At 38.7% G+C, this 16040-nt stretch overlaps 1 protein-coding gene across 2 annotated transcripts; it reads right to left on the reverse strand.

Moving 5' to 3' along the window:
* Positions 1–47: 47 nt before the first annotated feature.
* On the reverse strand, positions 48–4859 carry LOC120554120 (OX-2 membrane glycoprotein-like). 2 transcript variants are annotated; one of them, XM_039792743.1, is made up of 7 exons: positions 4542–4859; positions 4328–4433; positions 3981–4067; positions 3217–3468; positions 2633–2968; positions 1389–1482; positions 48–1291 (listed from the first exon to the last, which is right to left on the reverse strand). In XM_039792743.1, exons 2-7 carry the CDS (start codon positions 4365–4367, stop codon positions 1258–1260), a joined length of 843 nt encoding a protein of 280 aa, XP_039648677.1. In that variant the 5' UTR covers positions 4368–4433; positions 4542–4859; the 3' UTR covers positions 48–1257. The 2 variants fall into 2 exon arrangements, with proteins under 2 accessions (XP_039648677.1, XP_039648676.1); XM_039792742.1 differs by having other exon boundaries at positions 3217–3471.
* Positions 4860–16040: the final 11181 nt, after the last annotated feature.

A 16040-nucleotide genomic window follows, 5' to 3' on the forward strand; every position in this document is an offset into this window, starting at 1 on the left:
ATTTGATCTTTATCTAGATCTTTATCACAATTACAACAATACAGTATATGTGCACAGAGAAATAAATAACAAAAAATGAACGTTAAAGTGCAAAATGACCAAGACACATATATTATGTCTATTATTTAATATATTATCTCTGATTTAAATTCTATATACATATAGATATACAAATGTTAATTTCAGTATACAATCATTTTGATTGCTTCACCTGTAAACTTTATAGATAATTTCATCAAATAAATAAATTTGCTGTGTAAAAAATTAATATAGGCTCTTTTTTTTCCCCCACAATGCACACTAGATGGAGCCAGATGACATTTCCTTCAACCATCAGTTGGTTATGCTGTGATGTGCCCGTTGGATTACTTTAAAGCTCTCTAAAACATTTTAAGGCAAGGACCACTTAACTAAAAGAGAGACGGAGCAGGGACCCCCTACTACATATATTAGAAGACAATTAAGTTGCGTATTAAACTGGGCCTACAACAATGTATAGGGCGGCCTAAAGCCTTTATACACACCTTTTTAGTGAATAGAATACTAAACTATTAAAATAGTACTTGGCATGATTTCAAGAATCATGTTTTAATGTTGAACATACATGTAGAACAGTGAAACCTTTAGGATGAACTGTTATCTGTAGATGGCTACCTTAGTGACTACCTTACTACAGGCCAGTAAGCATATCAATAATTGTTTTTTTGTTTTTTACTAATAACCTGATTTATATTTGCTAATAATATTTTGGATTCATGTTAAGACGTTTTCATTTTTGAAAAAGCTTTCAAAAATTAACAATAATTTGGTGGCCCCCCTGCAGTAACTATGAGGACCCCCCCCTAAGGGTCCTGGAGCCCCTGTTGAAGATCCACCTTGACTGTACCATTTCACTAAGTTGCAGTCACTGTAACCCTCATAAGAGGTTGAAAGTTCTGCATATAAATCATTAACCTCAAATGTAGACACCTTGTCTGCTCACTAACTCTTTACCTCACAGTTTTCATACTCTGTAATGCTCTAGAAAAACACTGGTCACTGTTCAGAACATTTTTACATTCTACAAAGTCAGAACAAAGTCAGAACTGCTCCATAAACCATGTTAAAGTGCTAAGTTTTGAAATTCAAGAGAAATGGTAGTTTTGAAAACTATCTGCAGAAAGTGGATCTTGCATTGCAGCTTGACTCACTGTAAAATGCAAATGTTTTTCATGCTTGCGTGCTTAAATGACAGCTGGGTGAAAGTCCAAATGCTGATCAAACATTTTCATCTCTTCTGCTACCCTTTAACCTGCCAGGAAAACAGAAACGTTAATTACACTTTGCCCATGAGGAGAATTATACTACATTTACAAATACATTGTCTAGCATCGGGTCAAATATCTCACCTTTTTCGCCTCATTATAACAGCAACAGCAATTGCCAAAATACACATTACAGCAATGATTACAAGTGCGATCCCTGATGAAGATGGTCCTTTCCCTGGAAACAAACAGAATAGGGTTAGTCCGGACAGTACTAAGGTGAACTACATTTCTCTTTTAAGAGGAAGGTGGGGGGATTTTCAGCATAACATCTGTACTTTTTACTGCTGAGAAATGACTTCCGTGGTCTGTCAGATGACCTCCCCATGGGAGAGCCAATGTCATGACTCATTACTGAGATATGTTCTTTTTGAACATGAAAACTAAGGAAGTGAAACTGAAATGTTGGTAATTGAGTGAGTCACTGCACAGCTGATTCACAGTTTAACTTCAATGTCACTGATATCATCGTAGAGATACACAAAATGCCCTGAATACACACAGAGAAATACTACAGAAACAAAAATCCAACTAGTCAGAGTTCATTCACACGGTGCATTTGACACACTTCCAAGACTTCCTCACTGACTATCGAGTTCCTGGTTCAGCGGGAATTTGGACACGGAAGTGTTACAGAACTGGGACGCAACTAGGCATATCAGAATAATGAGGTCACAACAATATATTATGATCCTGATACGTCACGTGAGAAGACGTCAGAATGATTAAGCAAGCTGCTGGGAATTTTGCTGTAAGCTTTCCTTCCAGTACACTACAACAGGATTGACTTTCCTGGCAGGTCTTCCTTTGACACGCTGATATCTCTCTTTCCATCTGGGTGCATTCATGTTCATCCAGGAATACTTGCTACTAACTTATCTCCAGGGAGCTTATTCCCCGGAGTCCTTATGTTTTCTCGCCTCGCGGTTCTCCTCGGATTGGGGTGGCACCTAAATCATGGTTGTGGTTGCCGTGATCTTGCTCGATGCCCTGCTGTGCCCTACTACGCTCCGCAACGCCCCGGTACACATCGCCCCACTATTCCCTGCTACGATCTGCAACGCCCTACTACGCTCCGCAACGCCCCGCTACACATCACCCCACTATTCCCTGCTACGATCTGCAACGCCCTACTACGCTCCGCTACACATCGCCCTACTATTCCCTCCTACGATCCGCAATGCCCCGCTACAAATCGCCCCACTACGCATGATTATGATTTGATACTATAAATAAAATACAAAATAGAAATAGAAAGGTCACTTTGTAAGAGCAACACACTACATTGCTATATAAAAAGGTCTATACAAAATGATTGACATGCCTACCCTCTTCCTCCTCCTCCTTCTTCTTCTGCTTCTGTAAAGAAAAGGGAATCCTCTCCCGCCTCTGTCCCGTCACTCCAGTGTTCAGAAGACAATCCACATTTCCTTCCCAGTTTGGGGGCACTTGCAGAGTGATGTTGCTGCTGCTGTTAAAAGTGTGGTCACTGTTTGTTACTGTAGTAGTCTGTGGTTGGTGTGCCGGGGTGGCACCGGGTGAGAAGTCCCACTGAATGGTTGGAGCTGGTTTGCCTGTAGCAGTGCAGCTGAACACAACCTTCACGTATTCTTCGTCCTGTTCACTGCTGGGAACTTGCACTTCTGTTTTAAACCTGGATATCCCTAGCATAGAGAATTAAAACGGGTCATTTTGAGAGCTGACAAAATATGATTTGATCACTTGAATGCTTTGGTTACACTTTACAGAATAAGGACAAGTTAGAAAATGAACGGAACTCTTCGGAAAACCAGCCAAAACAAATGCTGGTATTACTTAATTTTTTTTCCATTTCCCTGTATTCCCAGAATTCCAATTTAGTTTCAGGACTTTTTTTCCCACAGAATTCTTGTGTGAATTTGCCGCAATTTACCTCGCACCGTGAGGCAAGTCTGCTTTCTTTTGGACCCATCGGGAAACGCGTTGAAAGAGCAAATATAACAGCTTTCATCCCCCCATGTAACATTCGCCACAGTGATTGACGTCGAGTTGAGAGACGCCTCTGTGAAGATCACTTTCCCTCTGTAAGGGTCATTTACTTGCTCTCCAAACCGCTTGCTGTAGGTTGCCAAATTTTCAATGGAGTCATCTTTGAAAAGCCTCTGCCATGTAACCTGGCGCACACCTGCTGGGAATGGTAAACGTCCAATCAATACATTTTCCTGTTTCCAGTGCTGAAGTACAACATTTGAGATACTTTACTTGAATATTCTGCTACATTTCAATGGGGAAATATTGCTTTTTATTTATTTGAAAGCTTTAGTTTACAAATTAAGATGACGACTTGTTATATGTATTTAGCTATGTCATAATATATATACAAGCACATCTGAAATGATTAGTCGATTAATCGATTAGTCAATTGGCAGATAATTTATTGGCAAATTTATACCATTAGTACATTTTATACTATTTTTCTGTCTTGAATAATTTACTTTTATTACTTTAAGTAGTCTACATTATCTGATTATACTCATATAGCCTATTTTTATTTTAGTAACATTTTCATTGCAGGACTTTTGTGTGGTATTAATACTAAAGGTTCAGAATACTTTATTACATCCTCCACTGCTGGTCACATCTTCACTATAAAACTGTCATTTAAAAAAAATGATATAAAATAAAAAACATTTGTACCTGTAGGACTGTCTGTGCAGCTGTAATACGCATTGCTGCCATAGTCAGCTGTTGTATTTCCATAACCAGTAATCTGCGACGTGCAGGCTGAAAATAAACACAGCTGAGTTTCAGACCTGTAGTCAAATATCCATTTGTTGTGATGTTTAGAATAAAAAGATAACTTGTTGAATACACATTGACTATGCATACATTACAGAATATAGATATAGATTTAATATATGGGCACATGATAATATCCGACTACAAAAAAAGGCTGGATTCTATTTTGTAATAATAATAAAATAAAAATAAAACTACTACAGCGAATATGGAAGTGCTCGTCCTCTCCTGTCAGTGTCACTTACCTTTAAACAGCAAACCAGCCAGTATCAGGAGAGGCAACATCTTTATCTGCTGCTGTACAGAGAACACTTTCAGTTTAGCCTCTGATCAGGCTTTTAAAGGGCTGTCCTTAAAATGAAACAGAAAGAGAGAAGGCAGGGACTTTAATCTGGGTATTAGGGGAAAAAAAATGATGAATGCTTTAAAGTAATCATCAACAGAAAAACATCTACTTACAGTACATAAGGTTGGGGTTAAATACTATACTGTTAGGTTTAGCATTAGCTTTTAACTGGACCCACAATGCAGACTGCCAGACATGTGAACAGGAAGAGGTTGGAAAAAACATAAAAGATTTTTGACCAAAAAGTGCAGGTGAACCAACAGACACGACAGGTGAGGCTGGACGTGGCTAGTTAGTGTGGCACAGAGGGAAGAAAAAAAAAAAGCAGGTTTAGGCAGGGTTCCAAAAATACGAGACTGAGCACAAGAAAATACTTTGGGACTAGAGACCAAGTTGTTGCCACGGTAGGTTTAGAGGAAGGAACGGCTTCAAACAGGTGGCAGATAATCAGAGAGATGGTCCACAGGTGTACGGAGCAGCAGGTGTGTGTTGGAGTCAATGAGCAGAATGTAGGGCTTTCACACACGCACACACACACACACACACACACACACACACACACACACACACACACACACACACACACACACACGGGGAAATAAACAAAGTACTGCAGATACTAACATGTGCATGATATAAAAAAATGGACTGCATTCATGATGATGGACTAACGAGGTAAAACACATTGAATATTTATAAGATCGCTAATATTTTATTAATAAAATCAATAACACTGCAGGTTATATAAGTGTAATTAAAGGGTGAGGTTAAATTAAACAAGTCAGTTGGACTCATTTCAACTTAATTTTGAAACTCAAATCGCTTTTCTCATTGCTAATACCATTACTGTAAAGTCCAGTAAATGGTGTACTTACTGTACAACAACTTCAGTCATACCAAGTGGTCAAAAAAAAAAAACCCAGAGCAGAAGCAGAAGTTCCCCGCCTGCTGAGCGTATGCTAACTGTGGCCTCTGGTGTTAACACCATTTCTTAAGTTCTCATAATAGTATGTGTGATGCTTGACATTTTTTGCTCCAGTGGACTTGAACTGATTCTGGAAATCCTACCATCGAGGGAGTTAACAGTAGTTACTGTACTTCTGTGTAACAAGTGGATAATACTTCTAGTAACAAGTCTCTAAGATAGGGAAAGTACTATACAGTGTCATTCATTCAAATTCATGGCAGGTCTTGAAAGTGTTGATATCCCATAATGGCTCTATTACCATTTCCACTGCTAAATCAACCACTTTGCCCGTCCTCAGTTCTACCACATTGGGTTGAAAGTACTTTACGGCCTATAATTGCAAATGTTCCGCATGTGAAAAACTAGTTTTTCATCCAGCGTATTTTAGTGTGGGATTACTACTAAACAATCACTTCATTTTTTTTTTAAATGACAGAATCTTACTCCATATCATTTTGTGATGTTCGGTCATCCTCATGAATTGCTAAAACATTCCTGACAATGCCCGCACGCCTATACAAGGAATCTTTTGTAATACTGAAACTGTTGTTTTATCTTCAGGAAATCCGTCAAGGGTACATTGTTGCTGGAATGGGCTGTAAGTTTATATTTCGGTTAGAAGTGGGATGAATCGCACATTACTACAAGAAAGAGAGTAGGCTCTCATGCTTAACTATTGTGTTGTCTTCCTGTCGACCTGCAACTTTTTGTTTTTCTGAGTCAAAATGTCAATTTTTTTCAATTAACGTTGGTTTTTTCGACACTTTTGTGGCTTTTCACCTCGTTTTTGTCACTTTTTCCAGTGTCTTTATAGATTTTTTCTGCGCTGTTTTGAAGTTTTTTCAACGTCTTTTATCAATTTTTGTCTTCAAATGCTATAAAATTGAATAAAACACCGAAATTCAATGAAAGTAGTGAACTGATAATTTATTTTACTTGTGAAGAACTTGTAGGGAACCATCCATGTTATTTTTTTTGGCAATGTGTTTGAAAGAAACCCAAATTTCTGATATAGAAACCTTTTGAAAATGGGTCAAATTTGACCCGAGGGCGCCCATATATAGAGGTTTATTCCTCGACGCAAGGGGCCCGGGTTCGACTCCAACCTGCGTCCCTTTGCTGCATGTCATTCCCCCCTCTCTCTCCCCTTTCATTTCTTCAGCTGTCCTGTCCAATAAAGGCCTAAAGTGCCCCCCCCAAAAAAAATTGACCCGAAGACAACAGGAGGGTTGAAGAGGCCTTAGGGTGTGTGTAAACCTTGGATGTTGTTGTACTCATTAGTTTGTTTTGCAATATACCATCTCTTGCAAAATCTTGTTTACAAGAAAGCATGGAGGGGAAGTCACAGCATAATTCAATGTAAGTGTTTATATATTCCTGGAAAGAACCTAATTGTTCCGTCTATGTCACAGTGGGAACCCACAGCCTGGATAGGAAATAAATACATGACTTCAATTGATTAATGTGCAATAATTTAATCAGCAATGAACTGTCCAATGAACTCTCCTCAATCACCAATCATTTTCATTTTCAATATTACATTTATTCATGCTATAGTACCCTGTAAAGTCTTTAAGATTGCACAACCCCACATTTTCTGTGCTAAGTTTCTGTTTGATGTTCATGATGTGGCTAATATAGGTGTGTTAAAATGGACTATATTATGTAATACATTATGTGATTCAGCAATTGCAATGGAAATGTTCCTGTGTTGCAGGAAATTGTACTTTGGACATTTAAAAACGCACAGGCCTACATATGTAGATTCCAAATTGTTAATGACATCTGGGAAGTACCGGCGCTACCTGGCAGCTGACACCTGTAATATGAAACAAGGATGCGACACCAAAGCATAGCCAGTGGCTTGTGGTGTACCAACATTACCACGTGCCAATATTAAAGCTCCACTTTAAGTTCCACTTCTCTGATTTTGAAACGTATCTCTGTGCAGCAGTTGTAGATAGTCACACCCTGCCAGCCAGTCGCAAAATAACTTCAGCTTTCTTGGAAGTCTTAAAAGTGGGGGAGGGGCATTTTATCAGAATACAGCATAGAAAATATGCTTAGAAATATAGGAAATATTGGATAGGATAGAACAACACAATGTAATTCTACAAAATACAACATCACATTCATTATAAGTTTCACTTGTTATCATTTTAAACAAACTGTATATCCAAATACAATCCACATGTTGCTCAATCTGCCAATTTTTAAAAAACAATTCCGGTGCTGGTTCCATGGTATCATACTGTCTATACCGGCATATCACATTGACTACGCCACTGGTTAAGGTGATGCTGAACTGCCTTTGAATCCTTCTCTCACCCAATCAAAGAGCAGAATCTCAGCAGAAGACCCGGCCTTACATGTACCTTCCTGTTTCCTGGTTTGATAGGCATCTGAATGCCTAAGAAGTGCAGTCACGGTTTGTCTAGTTCCTGCAAAGCTTATCAACAGCCAAATAGGGTTCCTCGATAGAGAAACTTTTCACGAGTCATATCCCTTGACTAACCAAATAAAAGAACATGATTTCAGCGAGAGTCTACACAAGACAACAGAGTCATCCGGTGGGACACCTCCCAATAACTGGCAATAAAACAGCCTTCCATAGCAAGCTATATTTACCTTTGTCTACATCACTTGTAAGCTATCTACCAAGAAGTAAGCAAGTATTTGTATAACGAAGATTAAAACACCATAAAATAAAGAAGAAAAAAATACAAAAGTCTAAGCAGATGGGTCTTGAGCTGCGTTTTAAGTGTCCAGTGTTAGTCAGTCCAGCGTTTAGTCAGTTACTTAAAACTGACACATTTTGAGGCTAAAAGTAAAGTATTCTTGAATATCATCAGCGTAGCAATGAAAGGAGATACCTTTAAAGTGTCTTAATATCTTTCCAAGAGGAAGCCTGTACAAGGCAAACAGAATTAGAAGGGTGTAACCTTGGGGAACACCACAAAGTAGATTTTCAGATGAGAAGGCGAGGTTGCCAACAGCAACTGAGAAACTCCTGTCAGCCAGCGAATAGGCTCGTTCGAGATGAGCCAGACCTGCGCAGAAACGATCATCAAACAGCTGATTGGTTCAGAATCGACTCAACATGACGTTTTATATAAACTTTATTGATTTTGATTTGGAGGGATTTTAACAACTATTTGTCTGATTTAAAGGCTTATCCTGTACAGAACACCTGTTGTGTGGCTGATAGTTATGTTTAGAAGTCAGAGAGACTAAATCTGTTCAGATTACAGATCATCTACGGTGTAAATCAGCAACAGATCGCATGTAGAGCATTTGACAGCTAGCCTTGAGACCGTCCTGATCTCGCGAGCTCCAGTTTTCCACTCGCAGATCAGTCTGGCATCTTGAGATAGAGAAAATTTGGAGCCGTTCGCCTAATGACCAGGCCAATCAGCGTTGGTTTCGAGGCGGGTTTAGGTGGTGATAGACAGATGGTTTATCCTATCAGCTAACCAGTATTTTCAGACAGCGGTATGCCTAATTCTGTTAGCTGCTCGCTAATGCTTTCTTCTCTTGGATCCTTCTTTTGGAATATGGACAGGGAACCTGAAATGGTGCCTTTTATTTGTAAATTCTCGTTACACAAACGGCAAATATCCTTTACCGACATGTTGCTTGCTTGCTGAGCTAACGAGCTATGCTTTGCCTGCAGCAGCAGGGGCTTGTGGTTACATTTTCATACGCTTCGTTGATCTGAATGGTTGATTTGGCCCGTTTATCACCAACATAGGTGATAGACAGATGGTTTATCCAATCAGCTAACCAGTATTTTCAACCCTTCCCAAAAGTTCTCAAACGGTAAGTTCCCAGATGGATATGCCGAGCAAATGCGAAGCAATCCATCTGGTGGAGTCAGTTTATTTGACAACTACTCTGTCATAATAAAAACAACTGGAGACTGTGTAGGAGCTGATATATGGGTCTGATAACATTATATTACATCGGAATCGGACCACAGTGTTTCTGTCACTTCCTGTTCAGCCTGAAGGCTGCTGGAACTGTCCGACTTGACAGCTGATTTTTGTCACCGCCCCCGGCTGCTCCCGCCTGCTCTCGTTCACTTTACAGGTGAGGCGCAGTTCATCTCGAACAAGTAACATAACACACCAGCATGTTGCCACATCCTGCAGCATGCAGTGGTTAATAGAGCTTTCTGGTGAATTGCAAAAGTACTGTACAGACAAAAACATTGATAAGAGATTATAGATGATTAAGTGATCCTTTAAATTTAGCCTATTGAGCAGCAGCGGTAATGTCACGATACTCAGGAAATGGTGGACCCAAATGCAGAGAGGGAGTGGTTGCTTGAGGATTTATTTAAAAAAAACAAAATTCGTACCGACACAAGGAGCCCAAACTGAAGAAGGCAAAAACAAAGTCCAGAATGTAGATGACAAAAAAAAGAGAAAAGAACAGGATATCACAAACTGGAATTCAGAGTCAGCAGGGTAACTCCTCACATGAACTGAAACACACTAACAGAACAAAACAAAATTACCTGACAACAGACAAGGGGAACACAGAGACTAAATACACACAATGAGAAAAACAGGAACAGGTGACACTAGGGCTGGGGAACAGGTGCAACACATTAGGACTGGGCCAAGTAAAACCAGACAAGACAGAAACCCAGATTATCAAAAATAAAACAGGAAACAGAACACTCAACACCACAACAGGTTAAAGAAGCATTCAGATTGAGTAAAAGTAGCAGGCCCACACTGCAGAACGACTTAGTTACAAGTAAAATTCTTGGATTCAAATATTTACTTTAGAAGTACAGAAGTAATAGGAACAAAATGTACTTTAGGCAGCAGGCTGCCCTCTGGCCCTGTCAGTATTATGTTGCAGTATCACAAATCATACTATCTGAATATTATTACTGGTAACATGTAAGCAGGGGAATTCCTATACTTGTAGGGTTGTATAACCCTTGACACAGTTAAAAACTCATGTTTGTGTTAAATGTGTTAAGCCTTTGTCTGCAAAGTAGATAGCAAATAAAGCTGTCAGATAAATGTAATGGATCAAAAAGTACAAGATGTTGCAATAGAAGTATAAAGTAGCATAAAGTGAGTACAAGCACAAAAATGTACTTAAGTACTGAACTTGATTAAATGTACTCAGTTACTTTCTTCCATCTTTGGTGATAATTATACACAGTTCAAACTACAAAAATATATTTTTAAATCTGCAGCATTTGGTTCATCAGACATGTACAGTAAATTACAAAGTGAAAGTCTTTTTTGCTGACTGAATCCTTGATGCAGAAACCAAGCTCCCTGCCTGAGAAAATGCTAAATTCACTTAATTTAAGTCTTCTTCAGTTCATTTCACTTAGAGCATCACGCATAGATGCTGATGCTCTAAATCAGCAGTTTCCAATCAGACAAACAGCTGATTCATTTCCCTGAATCTCCCTTAATAGTGCTGAGAAAATATGTTCTCTTGACCTTTAATAAAACTGCCACTGGCCTGTCTCAAACTGGGATTCGTGCCCACAACCAAAGAAGAAATGCAGAAAATGTAAACCAGATACTTGTAAACTTCCTCGTACTTCCTCTGTAAAAGGAGGAAAATTGACAGGGGAACACCAGAGAAAGAAACAATAACAAAGGATGTACGTGTTTGAATGGAAAGGACAAAACAGCCTTTTCATTCTTTCTAACAAAAGGCAAGGCAAGGCAAGGCAATTTTATTTGTATAGCACATTTCAGCAGCGGTGCAATTCAATGTGCTTAACATAAAACATTAAAACACAGACATTAATACAAGTTAATACAAAATTAAAAATAGTTAATACAAAATGAATGCAATTCATACAAAAGTAATGTAATTCATACAAAATTAAAAACAGTTAATCAAAAACAGATTAAATTCAGGAATAAAATAATACAATTCCCAATACAGTGCAGTGCAAAGAATTAAACATAAGCAGGATCGAAAAGAAAGGTCTTCAGCCTTGATTTAAAAGAGCGGAGCGTATAGGTGCCGATCTATAGTTTACCGGAAGTTTGTTCCAGATACGTGGCGCATAGAAACTAAACACTGCTTCCCCCTTTTTAGTTCTGATTCTGGGGATGGCAAGCATACCTGTCCCTGATGATCTTAGGAATCAAGGTGACACTGTGGGTTTGTATCATAGACTGTATAAGATTAATGGACTAAGCATCCGGTTCGGCCAAGTGCTGCAAATGCGGAAGTGCCTTAAAGCGGCATTCTATCTGAATTCCAGCAGGGGGAGACACGGGCGGTTGCAAAAGGAGGTCAGTTTCTGTAGAAGCCAGATTTATTACCTCAGTAAACATTTTCATAATGAGTTTATGGTCTCAATAGCTAGTTTCAAGTCTTCTAGTTTCAAGAATGATGTTCATTTTTTGGAATTATGGTCTCGTTGATTTTAAAATCGGCGATAAAGCAGGGGGTGTTTTAGGGCGTGGCTATGATGTGATCGCCGGTGAAAGTGTGTAACGTAACGTGGCTCATCCCTCACTCCTCTCTCTCGTCTAAAATCATCACACCCGCAACCAGGATGGCTGCGCCCGTGACAGCAGCCTTGGGAGACTCACAGCAGATCTCCACAAACCGATGGGTGACGTCACACATGCTCTGTCCATTAATATTATCCAGTCTATGGTTTGTATTGATTAAAAGAAGTGATTGAACATAGCTAATAAGGTCGATCTTTGATTTATGAAACAGGTTTACAGACACGATTTCCTATTTAAAGAATATCTTAACAATGGTATAAATAACAGATGGTAACAGTCAGAATGCTTGATATCATTTATTTATTTCATGCACTGTAAATCAGCTGTATTGAATTTTTTTTTTTGAACATTTCGATTTCACTACAAGAATTACTTTACCATAACAATCATAAACACCTTGCCTGCATTGGCAGAAGATGCATAACACAAAAAAGAAGGCGTATTGTTATTGACAATGGTTTACAATAAAAGCATCACTCCCCTGCTACAATAACTAAAACCGGCATCAGAAGGAGTGATCTGTATTATTGTAATTTAAATTATTATCTAGTTATATTCTGAATCTGATTTAGAGAGAGGAATAAAGAAGAGAACAACAACTTAGTTTTAGCAGTTTATTCATAAGATCACTTGTTGATTCTTATAAATATTACTTTATAATACAATAACAATATAATGCTTTCAACATGCTTAATTCAACTTACACAAATGATACACTTTGAGTGAAGTACACAAGTTATCACAAAGCAAAAGAGTGCCACCTTGTGGACAACAGGTCCCCTTTCACTTAAGACAGTGTAACTGAATCAAACATGCCCTGCATGTGTGTCCTCTGTAGAAGACATGTTTGTATTATTAGTGGTACAGACATTTACTGTTGAATAAAGCCCACTCTCTCTCTGCATGAAGGTGCTGTATGGCTCAATGTCTTCTGGCTCCTGCAGAAAGACACAAATATTAAAGTTAAATGAACCACATAAATGGAGAAGATGTACAGTAAGATGTTTCCTTACTGTGTTTGGATGACTGCTCAGTGGTTGTGGTTGTTTTCTGTTGGGTGAAACAACAATCTATTAGTGATTAATCGTAATGTTTCGGTCTTTTTATAGATAGGACAGGAAATGAAAGGCAGCGTCTTCCTTTGTTACTTCACATGAAACGGAAAGTCAAGAAAGCTTGATGCTGCATGTAAATGAACTAACATTTGTTCATCACAGTTGGTGTAGTTATATTGTTTTAGAGCGTCCAATGCCATTAGGTTATAAAGCATTCCTAAAAATATTTATGAACATTGCAGTAGTCTCTCACCCATGTCGCATACTTCTGTAGATACACCCGAAGATAACTGCAGTTATAGTGATGACTATAGTTACACCAATCAAGGTGCTTACAATCTGCATTTGTGTTGTGTTGTAACTGTTGGCATCTCCATCCTCTAAAACATTGTAAAGAAAAAAGTCTTTGTCAGAAAAAGGACACTGGTATTTGCCCTTAAGATGGCTAATTATTGTATGCTTTTATTAAATTTAGCCAAAGTATGAGGGAAAAATATAATATCTGTTTACCTTCCACAGTGATATTCAGATGGAGGATGTATGTTCCCTCAGGATGTGTACACTCACAGGTGTGGTTCCCACTATCCACTGGTGTTAAACTGGTCAGGTGGAGAAATACAGTCTGATTCACCATCATAAGAGTGAATCTGGAGTCACATTGGTTCTCAAAGTCCTGTCCATATCGATACAGCAGACGACACTCTTCTCCCCCGCTCATCTCTGTTCTGATCTTACACACTAGAAGTGTGATGGGACTCAGTGTTGTATTGGTGCATATCGGAGTAACATCCGGTTCTCTCCCGATGGTTTTCACAAGAGTCACTGCAAACAACCGTCTGAGTTAGTGATAGCTGTAGTTTAGCATTTTGTGAATATTAAATCACATTTTTAAATCCACTCCAAAATTACAGGAAATATTTAGTTCTCTTTTTTTTTTTTAAACCAAAGACAGCTAAAAATAGTGAAAAGCAACTTGCATACATTTCACATTATGTAAATTTATTTCCATACATTACCTTCGCTGTCAAAACACACAGTCAGCGGCAGAAGCAGAAAAAAGCATGGTGTCCATTTTGCCATTCTGGTCAAGAAGCAACCGCTGCTGGCAGTGGACAGTATCCTGTACTGAAGGGAGGAAGACCCACTCTTGCTACCTAAACGTCAGACTCTCACAGAGGTACGAGCTGGTGTGAACTCTCCTATAAAGGAAGTGCTGTACTCTTATCTCATACACAGTGCCTGTGTTTGTATATACATGTTTATAGTAAGATGTTAACTATTCAAGCATCAGGCAGTTTGAGCTAGACCCAAAAAAATGTAATTTAGAAGTATTGCATGCGTTGGTCTTACAGTTTGTACGGTTAGTGAGAGTTGTACGTCACACAACATGCTAAAACTGACTTCTTGTGGTTATCACATTTATAGAGACCTGAGCTTGAGCTGTGAATAGGAAGCTGCAGGGTCTTAGCAGCTCATTGTAATGTACGTCTCTGGCCTCTTTCATAAGGAAACGAGTGTGTCATCGTCATACAGCACTGCTGTAAGTGACAGAAACTTACTTCATGCAAGTGAAATGAAGAAACAACAACCTGCAATCTAGTTTATGTGACTGTAAGTATTACAAGCTTTGGGGATCTTTCATCTTCATTTAGCAATAATACAGTTATGACTGAATTTTATTTTTTTTTAATTCCAGTATAATCAACATTATACAAGTCACGGCCAAAGGGTCTCAAACGTTTCTCTGTGTGTAGTTTTAAGGATGTTATTTTGACATGATTATGATCATCAGAAAGGCCTCAACTCAAAGCCAGGTGTGTGCGTTAGAAAATGAAATAGTACGGTGGCCGACAGGGGCAAACGCCCTGCAACTTCAGGAAACACATGCAAATAGACAAAACACAAGCAAATTAAGAAAACAACTACATTAATTTGACAACACATGCGCAGCATTCAGCAGACGCGCTGCAAATACACACAACACAACCAAATATAAAACGCGCTGCATTTAAAAAACGATGCAAAAAGAAAAGCAAACCCCGAAAAAAGAAGCGATGCAAAAGAAAAACAACTTCATTAATTTGACAACACATGCGCAGCATTCAGCAAACGCGATGCAAATACACAACACAACCAAATACATAAACGATGGCGAATAAAAAACGATGCAAAAAGAAAAGCACACAAACCCGAAAACAAATGCAAAAGAAAAACGCTGCATCCAGATTTCACAACGGAAGTTCTCCAGACCTCTAGAGGGAACAGCTGATCAGCTGGATTTTCGACCCCTTTTCTGCCTTTTATTAGAGTCGGGTATGGCTGCATAGTAAAAAGAGAACTCCTGTCTCATGTCCTTATTAATAACATAATATAATATTAGTAATATACAGTCTCTGCTCCAGTCTCAGCAGGGACGCTGGTGCCGTGCGCTCGAGCTTCGACCTTTCAAAATAAAAGCTCGCGTTTGGTCGGCTCGTCCTTCGCTTTGGTGTTTTGGATGTTTTTGAACTAAACAGTACGGCAATCATGCTAATGAATACAATAACTTTTTCAGGGATGTATTACTTACAACACAATAGTCCTACAAGAGGAGTTATATTTTGAAAACTTTAGTGCATTGACTTGTTGACCACTGCAATAGTTTGATACAGAACATCTATGAACAAATTACAAGCGACCAGCGACAACTTCAAATAATTAGGGGTGTTGAGGATAAATATCAGAAAAAAAACTATACCTTTGATGGGTGATGCATGCGTTAATGTTCCAGCATCTTGAAAAATGTGATGAGAACATTAGCTTTTAGTAAAGAAACAGGACGCCGTCAAAAATATTGCATAAGATCTTCACATAAAAATGTATTAATGACAAAGGACCTTATTATTAGATGTACTTCCTAACCACCCGTCTACAACGGATCTGTCTTATATACTGCATGTTTTATTGATGGTTGTGTGGCGAGGAGTGGAATATTTTAAATGTATAAATACTGGGAGGATAAACTAAAGACAACTAAGGGGAGGAAACTTAGGGACCGACACCACCTGGGGACTTGCACCCCAGGATATGAAAACCAAA

Source organism: Perca fluviatilis, chromosome 24 (assembly GCF_010015445.1).
Source record: "Perca fluviatilis chromosome 24, GENO_Pfluv_1.0, whole genome shotgun sequence".
NCBI classification, from domain to species: Eukaryota; Metazoa; Chordata; class Actinopteri; order Perciformes; family Percidae; genus Perca; species Perca fluviatilis.

What these genes read in the sequence shown, in the direction of transcription:
- LOC120554120 (XM_039792742.1), bottom strand. Translation starts at nt 4,367, where the DNA reads ATGTTGCCTCTCCTGATACTGGCTGGTTTGCTGTTTAAAG. An exon ending in GGCTGGTTTGCTGTTTAAAG is followed by an intron (nt 4,068 to 4,327) that starts GTAAGTGACACT and finishes GTTTATTTTCAG; the next exon opens with CCTGCACGTCGCAGATTACT. An exon ending in GACTTGCCTCACGGTGCGAG is followed by an intron (nt 2,969 to 3,216) that starts GTAAATTGCGGC and finishes TCTCTATGCTAG; the next exon opens with GGATATCCAGGTTTAAAACA.